This window comes from Myotis myotis, unplaced genomic scaffold (genome assembly GCF_014108235.1).
Source record: "Myotis myotis isolate mMyoMyo1 unplaced genomic scaffold, mMyoMyo1.p scaffold_m19_p_1, whole genome shotgun sequence".
Taxonomy (NCBI): domain Eukaryota; kingdom Metazoa; phylum Chordata; class Mammalia; order Chiroptera; family Vespertilionidae; genus Myotis; species Myotis myotis.
In genome coordinates, this window is record NW_023416313.1 from 152,044,500 (window position 1) to 152,053,623 (window position 9,124).

Here is a 9,124-nt window from a genome sequence, read left to right on the forward strand (position 1 = left end):
ACTTCTAATACTGTGTATGGAACCCTTTCTGACAATCCCAGAGACAGAATACCCATATCCTTCCTCCTTTTCAGGCTCTACCCACTTGCAAAGCCTCTTTCTTTTGGATGGCATTAGGGGAGAAGCAGCTGAAGTGGACCCTCCTCTGAGGGGAAAAAAGAGATAAAAGGAAAAAAACCCAGGATTTTTTGAGACCACTTCAGCACTGCAGTGGTGACACCTGACCCATTCCCACCAGTATCATTAAGGAAGAGAGTTTTTAAAAAGGAAAAAAGAGCTGGCAGAAAAATTCTACTTGAGCAGCTTCACTTAGAAAACTTGGGTTCTCTAGAAATCTTAACGAGCTGCCCTGTTGTGGCTTTTCCTTTTTTGGCTTATTTTGCTTCATAATATTTTACACATTACTTGTGTGTTTTCCCTATTTAAAAAAAAAAATATTTAGAAAAAAAAATATAACAAGTGGAAAAATCCTTCCATATGCTAAAGGACTAGATCCCTGGATTAATTCACAGGGTGAAACTGAATTACAAAGTACAGTCTTCCAATTCTGAGTATGCAATAATTAACAAAAGCATGTTGATTTTTTTGGCTTTGTAATCAGATAAACTCTGATTATCATGGTGTAGGTTGTAAAGTGTGCTCTTCTTCTGCCTTTGTCTCCTTGACAAATTCTGAAGACATGGAGTTCCTGGAAGTGCTCACCGAGGGACTAGAGCGAGTCCTCCTTGTCCGAGGTGGTGGCAGTGAAGTGATCACCATTTATTCGTAATTTCCTCCTGAATGACTCTGCTTGGCTTCATGTTTCCCAAAAGGCTTCCATCCTCCCATGAGTGCCAGCTCTTTACTACCAGTCCCATTAACTAGAGGCCTGTGTCCTATACACATCATCTGAGTGAATTCTTGACAAGCTGAGCCTCAAGTACTTGTGCAAAAACGTAACAGTTCTGCTTTTTGCTCTCATATGATCTGCCCCCCTTACAGAAGCAAATATTCCCTCAACATTAGAAAAATGGTCAATTACTAAAGCCATGTCTGTACCAGCTGAAGGCAAGTTAGAATTAACAAGCTAACCAATAAAATGAGTTGTCAGAAGGCATACCAGAAATTCAACCGAAGACAAAAAGCAAGTACATATCCAGCACTAAAGATTGAGTCTTGGAAGTCATGGTTCAACAGAGAAAAAACGTCATCATTCTAAGGCATTCATGGCCAAGTGTATGGGGACCTAACATCCTGGTGAAGATAACCTATGGCAAACCAAGATGAAAACCTTTTTAAGCTAATTTTCTGGAGTGTATCCACTGCTTTGCAGGACTCTAATTTTATATTAGGATACTGATATACAGAATCTGAAATATGGCTGCAGCTTCTACTTCGTCCTCCAAAACAAGATTTCCCCCCCAAAAGCAGTATATGTACACATACTGGGTTGTTGTATATTTCAGCTATTGGTTTTCAAACCCCACTCTGTGATTAAGATTGTAATGCAGGCAGCGTTAACATGGAAATTTTTAAACAGTGGAGTAGAAATTGTTTCTTTCAGGTACTTTTCAAATGGCCAAATTAAGGAAATTCTAAGATAGCTATTAAGAATTACTGGAATATAATCTGGTTATCTGTGTGACATGGGCAAAACAAACAAGCTGTTTTCTAAGAAATATAATGTACACTGACCAATAGGTTCACCTTTCCTTCTCTCTTTTATGTCCTCTGGGTTAGTAGACACAGGTCAAAAATCATAGGAACAAACACTAGGAAGCCTGGCTAAAATTCTTTCCTAAAAGGTTTCTATCTTTTCAAGGGGAAATCCAGCAATGGAATTCGAAGTTCTAGAGCCGTATTCCTTCAGTAGTGCCAAAGTTATTGAGATGCTGCTACTCGCTTACCTACTTCATTAAGGTGGCATACAATTGGCATTGGCCTATCAAGTAACTTCTTTCACTAAGAAACCTGTGGACTCATTTCTAAAGCCATAGTGAAGACTTGAGGCACTCATCTAAATGCCAAGTATGCCCATTTTCCTTTCCATTTTAATTTGCATTCTGACTGCAGAAACTTGGCTCTAAACTAGGAGACTGTCCAAGCCAATAGTCTTCTGCTATTTCAGTTTTGCTTTAGAACTTTAAGTATGTTATGGAAATACTTATGCAAGCTTAGCTTATTTGCTAATTTATTGATCACAAAAACACCTGTTTTCCAAGCATAACGAAATTATTCTGTGACTAAATGGTAATTTCAAATATATGTGGATAGGTTATTTAGAAAAACTATTTGCCTATATTTGTGGCTTTAGAATTTCACTTTACTGATCAATAGTGGCACTTTTTCGATTACCCATTAGGATATGGAGCAAGCTGACCTAGGTACCAGCAGACTATTCATTTGACCTTTACAGAGAAAACCCTTCAGTATGACTTAAGAAATTGAGTCATTTCAATGTATTCCTTTTACTTTTCTTTCAACCTTCAGGCCGTCATGGTAGCAAAACAGACAGAATTTTTGTCTTTTATTCTGCTCCTTCCTACAGAGGATAGAAGCATTATTTACTGCTTCCATTGCAACACTCCATTGTTTAGTTGAGTCCAGCAGTAGGACAGGTTCCCCAGGATTCAAAATATTGAAGATCCATGCTCTAAAGTCTGCCTGCCCAGGAATTCCTCTACATTTACACATACCTTCTGGCCAAAGTGATATTTATATGTATTTCCATATAGAAAAAAATATTGGCAGAATTAAGGTTAGTTTTAAAAGCATTTTGTGGTTAGAGCTCTATAAGAATCTTTTAAAGGGATAAGGGAATTCATGGCTATTAATATAGCCACTACTTCAGCCCCTAAATACAAAATCATTGTTACGTGGGAAAATGGTTATTAGGCCAGATTTAAACTCATCTCTATCTAGAGCATTTCATGTCTCTGTGTTGCTTATGTTGTTTGTCTACAAAGTATCTTGTCTCTTTTAATCACTGCAAATAAAGCAATACGGAAAACTTAATGAGAATGCACCTTAGGGGAAGGGGTTTTGTGTTTCAAGAAGAGAAAGAAAAGACCTCCTCCTGCCTTTTGAATAAGATCCAACTTTTAAGTCTTAGCTATGACTTTACCAGGGCAGGTTATAATAACATACATTTTCCAGTTACTGGCCCTCTGCCTTCTATAGCTTTCTTAAAAGCTGAAGTTTGAACTGCAGCATCTGCTTGACAGGTACCAGGTTCCTCTTGGCAGGGGAAAGATGCCTACTTTGTACCTTCCATTGCCTCAGATTCCTGTGGCCCCAACGATTCCTCCAATCCTCATTCCCCCTAAATGTATTAAAAACCCACTGTGGATATTAAAGTAGCAATTTACTGTAATTATATTTATGTGCTTTTTGTCTGGTTTATTTTTCTTTTCATCATGTATAATCAGAATCCAGCATTAGTTTCTCACACCTTCCACAAGTGTCTCCAACAGAAGTTTTATGTCCCAGCTTATGTTAAATAGAAGTGAAATATTAAGGAAAACAGATTTAAGGGAAACCTATATAATATTTTTAAAGCACTGTTCTTGACCATTTAATTTATTGAAAGGAGATGCTGCTGTGGTTCTTGGTTTAGCAGCAACTATTCTTTTGTTTACATAGTTACGGTTTTATTTGTTGTTGCTCTATACTGAAAACATAATAAAGTTTTCTACATTATTTTCAGTCAAGGGTTGTGGCATAGTTTCTTTGTGTTTGTAGTGATATATATATTATCTTTCTAGGATGTCTCCTCACCCTGGAAAAAAGGGTGTTTTCAGTTCTTTTCAGCACGAGTGATAATGTTAGGGGTGAATATGCTGAGGAGTCATCACTGGGGGTAAAGAAGGTTGTAAATGAGATCCAAATACATGGTCACCAGGTGCTGCTTTCTCAGGTTCACAAAAGCAGTCCACCACCACTGAACTCCATCCTCTGAAACAAGAAGAAGAGGTGAATGGGAATGAGCACTGAAATAACTTCCTGAATCAAGTACTTAATACTTTAACCACAAGTTATTTTATCCTTAAAAAATAACTTCCTGACTTCTAATGGATCTTATTTCTTAAGAAATGGGCTCTAGCCCTGGCTGGCATTGCTCAGTGATTACAGTATGAGCCCCACACACAGAAGGGTCAAGGGTTTAATTCCCAGTCAACGGCACCTACCTGGGTTGCAAATTCAATCCCTGGCCCAGGTCGGGAGGCAACCTATCAATGTGTCTCTCTCCCATCAATGTTTTTTTCTCTCTCTGTCTCTCTCTCTCTCTTTCCCCCCTTCACCCCCCTTTCATTCTCTCTTGGGAGAGGATTAAAAAGGAAATGTGCTCTAATACCAACTCTAATCCCTTACATCAAATGGATCAGCTATTTACTGTCTATTACAACTAGCCCCAAAGTTAACTTTTCTTTTGCCTTACCTCAGGAGGTTCAATGAAGGCTAACCAGTCTGATGCATGTGTAGGCAATAGTCCCATGGACTGGCACTTATAAACAGCCAATGCCAAACCCATGAGATTTCCAATGAGATACACCAAACCCTGAAGGAACTTCTGGCTTGAACTTTCTAGCATCTTGAAAGCTGTTGAGGTAACAAAGTGCCAAAACAACTTTTTAAAAAATTACGAATCGGGCACATATTAAGATATAAATAATACACACCAGCCCACAGTAAAATAGCAAATAGAACTAGTGAACAAAATCCATGATAAGCTCTGTTTTTCCCGCCATGTCACCACCACTACCATCACCGTCCTGCACACCCTCCCCGCTACGAGCCAAGAGCCATGCAAAGATTTCCAGTATGGGTTTTGCCTAAGAATTTACATTTAATTCTTAAAACTTTCATAAGGGTTATTAGTTCAAGAATACTTACTGGCTGAAATGGCCATAAGTGCCTGAATGGGTCGCCAAGCCATCATACACACCATCATAGTAGGAAAGATGGAGATAGTATTGCCTGCCATGTACATGATGAAGAGGTTCATGGGAATCTGTTTGAGGGGACCCAAGGCAATGTCCCAACAGCGCTAAAACAAAGACACAGTTTTAACCTCTGAGCACTACCCTCAGTCCCACATTTATTGTATCACTGATGTTAAAGTCAAATGAACACAATTTTCAATTTTGTGCATCTGACTGATCAATGATTCTCTCTCATCGATCCTTCTCCCTTCCTCTCTGAAATCAATAAAAATATTTTTAATTAAAAAAAAGAAAATAGATAAATCCACATAGTGAGAGATTAAGTGAGAGATTAGCATACCTCAATAACTAACAGACAAGTCAAGATATAGATTTGAAAGACATTAACAAACTGAACCCAACTGATATTTATAAAGCATTGCTCCCAACAGCTGCAGAATTCACACTGTTCTCAAACACACATGGGACATTTACAAAAACTGCCCACCTGCTAAGCCATGAAGGAAGTGTCAGTAACTCAAAGAACTCAAATTATACAAAGCATGTTCTTTGATTACCATGCAATCAAGCTAGAATTCAATAACATAGATAACCAAAAATCCATTATGAGTTGAAATTAACAAATGTACTTGAAATAATGCATGAATCAAAAGAAATTATAATGGAAAATATATTTTTAACTGATCAAAATACATTTTAACTGTGGAACATAGCTAGAACTCTGAGAAATTTATAGCTTTAAATACAGATTAGAACACTAAAATTAAAGTAAGCATCTATTTCAGTAAGTTAGAAAAAGAACAAATGAAAAGGAAGAAAATAATGATAGTAATTAGTGAAATTGTCGTTAAATCAAGCCGACGGTTGTTTTTTAAAAAATATTAATAACATCATACTGGTGAGCCTGATGAAGAAAAAAGGATGGAAGATAAAAATTCAACATCAGGAATGAAAAAGGGACATCTCTATAGGTTTTGCAAATATTACAGTGATCATACTATGAATTTTAGGAAATGGTACAATTCATAAAAAAAAAAAAAATACAACTTACCTAAATGGTATAAGAAATTGGAAATATAAATAATCCCATAACTGTTTTAAGAAACTGAATCTATAACTAAGCCCATCAGATGGTTTTCCTTGGCAAATTTCAAACATTTAAGGAAAAAATAAAGCCAATCTTATACAAACTTAGAAAATAAAAATGAACACTCTACAACTCATTACATGGAACCTCATAAATACCAAAACCTGACAAGGACATTATGAGAAAAGTTTATAGACCACTATCAGTCATAAACATAAATGCAAAAATCCTAAGCAAATCTAGCTATATAAAAATAATATACCACTATCCATTTGTGTTTACTCACATTAAAAGAATAAATGCCCATACTTGAAATTAAAGTTTCCCAATATGTAATTTACATAGATCATTTGTCTGTAAGTTTAAATATCAAATCATCCATACAACAGAACTAAAGAAGTATTTTATGATAATCTACCTTTAAAGTCAAGCCATGTTAATACTTTAACTATCATGTATTATGTTACAATTTGATACCAAGATGAAAAATGATACTTATCAAGAAAAAAATTGAGAATAGCTGTCATTTTCATGTTGTGAAAAATCACAGGAATTTTATGAAACGAATCGCTTAGTATTGAATCGCAAGGCTGAGGGGAAAGAAAGTGCAGGCACTGTTCTAGGCTTTTGGGAGACAAAAACCTGGAGCTTAAATTAATGAAAAGATGGGTAGTAAAATAAGTAAACTGTGTCACATATATGAATGACACGGAGAAATGTAAAGTGGGAAAACAGGATAGGGCGTGCCATGAGGGTAGGCTTCACTGATAAGAGAGCAAGCCATACAGGTGCTGCGGAAGAGTATTCCAGCAGAGGGAAAAACAGGTACACATATCCTTAGATGGGAACTTGCCTGGCATATGTGAGCAGCAGCAAGGAGGCTAATCTGACAAGACTGCAGTGAACAGAGGGGAAAGTGGTAGCCCTGGGCAGGTGGCTCAGTTGGTTGGAGAGTTGTCCCATACACCAAAAGGTTAATCGGGTTTGATCCCAGGTTGGGGCGCCTACACAGGAGGCAGCTCATCAATGTTTTTCTCTCCCATTGATGTTTCTCTCTCTCTCTCTCCTATTCTCTCTCTCTCTAAAAATCAATAAAAACATATCCTTGGTTGAGGATTAAAAAATAAAATTAGCTTTGGCCAGTGTGGCTCGGTTGGGTGTCATCTGGTGCACTGAAAGGTTGCGAGTTCCATTCCCAGTCAGGGCACATGCCTGGGTTTCAGGCTTGATTCCCAGTAGAAGGCGTAGAGGAGGCAGCCTATTGATGTTTCCCTCTCACATCGATGTTTCTCTCCCTCTCCCTTACTCTCTCTAAAAATCAATAAAAAAAATAATAAATACAGGGGAATGTGATAGGAGATTAAGTCAAAGATGTTACAAGGGGCTTAGTCAATATAGAGTTAGGTAGAACATTACAAAGACTTTTGCTTTTACAGTAAGTGAAATGAGCTACAGAAGAGTTTTAATAGGAATGATCTGACTCATGTTTTAAAAGGATCATAGTTCTGGCTGCTGTGCTGGGACTAGACTACAGGGGGAAGTAGACCAATTAGAAATCTGTGGCAGAGAGGGGCACAAGGAATCTTTTGGAGAAGAAGAAAATCTTCTTTCAAGATAGTCGTGGTTTCAAGGTGGTACACCACTATTAAAGCTCATCAGATTGTGCTCTTTAAAAATCAGTGGTTCTCAACAGAAGGGCGATTCACCTCCCTGGAGAAAGGTGGTAATGCTGGAGACATTTTGGTTGTCACAACTGGGGAAGGGCACATTTAGCATCTAATAGGTAGAGGCCAGGGGTTCTATTAAACACCCTGCAATGCACATACCGCTCCCACAACAATGAAGACATCTGGGTGAAGGATGGTAGTGGCTTAGACCAGGACGATAGGTGAAAGTAGTAAGAAGCAGTAAGATTTTGAATCTATTTTGAAGATAAAGCCAACAGAATATCCTGGCAGGTGATGTGGTGTAAGGAAATTAGAGGACAAAAGGATGACTTCAACTGAAAGGCATTGCCACCAATAAATACTTTTCAACCTACTTTCTTATGCCTTAGGTTCTAAATGTCTTTTCTTTTTCCAATTCTTAAGCACTTTTGGAGCTGATATGTAAACTACTGTTAACACACTACTCTCAAGCAGTTGAGCTACCAAAACATTCAGGATAAGGCCCATCTCCAGTAAGATATTCATGTGCTGTCCGGGAGAGAAGAGCGGGTGGGTGGGCCAGGACTAGCCCCCAAACGACGGCGACATCTATACCTCTGTACCTTCTCCACCAGGATCCGGTCCGTCTCTTGCACGCTGGTATCCGGCACTTGCTTGTCCAAGTAACCAACGGGGTACAGCGAGTCGCCCTGGCCACCGCCCCGGTCACTTCGGCCCCTAAAAAAGCAAACCAAGAAACAGGCTGCTCGCCCAGGAGGCATGGCTCAGTGGCTGAGCGTTGACCTATGAACCAGAAGGTCACGGTTGGATTCCCGTCAGGGCACGGCCCGGGGTTGTGGGCTTGATCCCCAGTGTGGGGCCTGCAGGAGGCAGCCAATCAATGATTCTCTCTCATCATTGGTGTTTCTCTCTATCCCTCTCCCTTCTCTAAAATCAATAAAAATATTTTTAAAAAAAGAAAAAATAAAGAAACTAAAGCTGTGGACTCCCACATTTCCTGTTCTGCTACCCATAGGAGTTAAGATCTTCAGGTGCACCTCCCAGATGCCATCAACCCCTCCTGCAGGTTCGTCAGAGCCCTGCCTATTGGGAAGACGGAACTACGCATCCTTTGGGCACAAAAACCGCCACGGCTTCCGCCGCTAGCTGCCCAGGAGCCGTCTTGGTGCCACCCATCCAGTCCAGGTTCCATGCCTCCGGGGCAGTTCTGGGGGCAAGGCCCTCCGCCCAGGCTCCTCACCTGCTGCCTCCTCCAGGCCCGCTCAGCTCAATGGCCCACTTGAACCGCCGGCCTCGGTTGGCCACCAGGCTGCCCTGGGCCGTCATGGCAATGGACGCCTCCTAACGCCGTGAAGCTGCCTGGTCTAAGCGGCACACGGAGCCCCAGCCCCACCAGCGTCCGCGACGTCCGGTCCCAGTCCGCAAGCCCACTTCCGGCGCGTGCGTAA

At 39.8% G+C, this 9,124-nt stretch overlaps 2 protein-coding genes across 16 annotated transcripts in view; one reads left to right on the forward strand and one right to left on the reverse strand.

Annotated features, from left to right (window-relative positions):
* The window catches only part of SLC12A6 (solute carrier family 12 member 6), an 86,907-nt gene extending 83,550 nt beyond the window's left edge, over positions 1 to 3,357 (forward strand). For all 13 annotated transcript variants that reach the window (XM_036296196.1, XM_036296215.1, XM_036296227.1 and 10 more), the window contains one exon: positions 678 to 3,357. In XM_036296196.1, the coding sequence (XP_036152089.1) occupies positions 678 to 769 (92 nt within the window). In that variant the 3' untranslated portion in view covers positions 770 to 3,357. The remainder of the gene's footprint in view (positions 1 to 677) is intronic.
* A 166-nt stretch (positions 3,358 to 3,523) lies between these two features.
* EMC4 (ER membrane protein complex subunit 4) lies at positions 3,524 to 9,124 on the reverse strand. Of its 3 annotated transcripts, XM_036296287.1 has the most exons (5): positions 8,917 to 9,120; positions 8,279 to 8,393; positions 4,873 to 5,026; positions 4,418 to 4,578; positions 3,524 to 3,933 (listed from the first exon to the last, which is right to left on the reverse strand). In XM_036296287.1, the coding sequence occupies exons 1-5, from the start codon at positions 9,000 to 9,002 to the stop codon at positions 3,898 to 3,900; spliced, it is 552 nt and encodes a 183-aa protein (XP_036152180.1). In that variant the 5' UTR covers positions 9,003 to 9,120; the 3' UTR covers positions 3,524 to 3,897. The 3 variants fall into 3 exon arrangements, with proteins under 3 accessions (XP_036152180.1, XP_036152198.1, XP_036152189.1); XM_036296305.1 differs by lacking the exon at positions 4,418 to 4,578 and having other exon boundaries at positions 8,917 to 9,124; XM_036296296.1 differs by lacking the exon at positions 8,917 to 9,120 and having other exon boundaries at positions 8,271 to 8,393.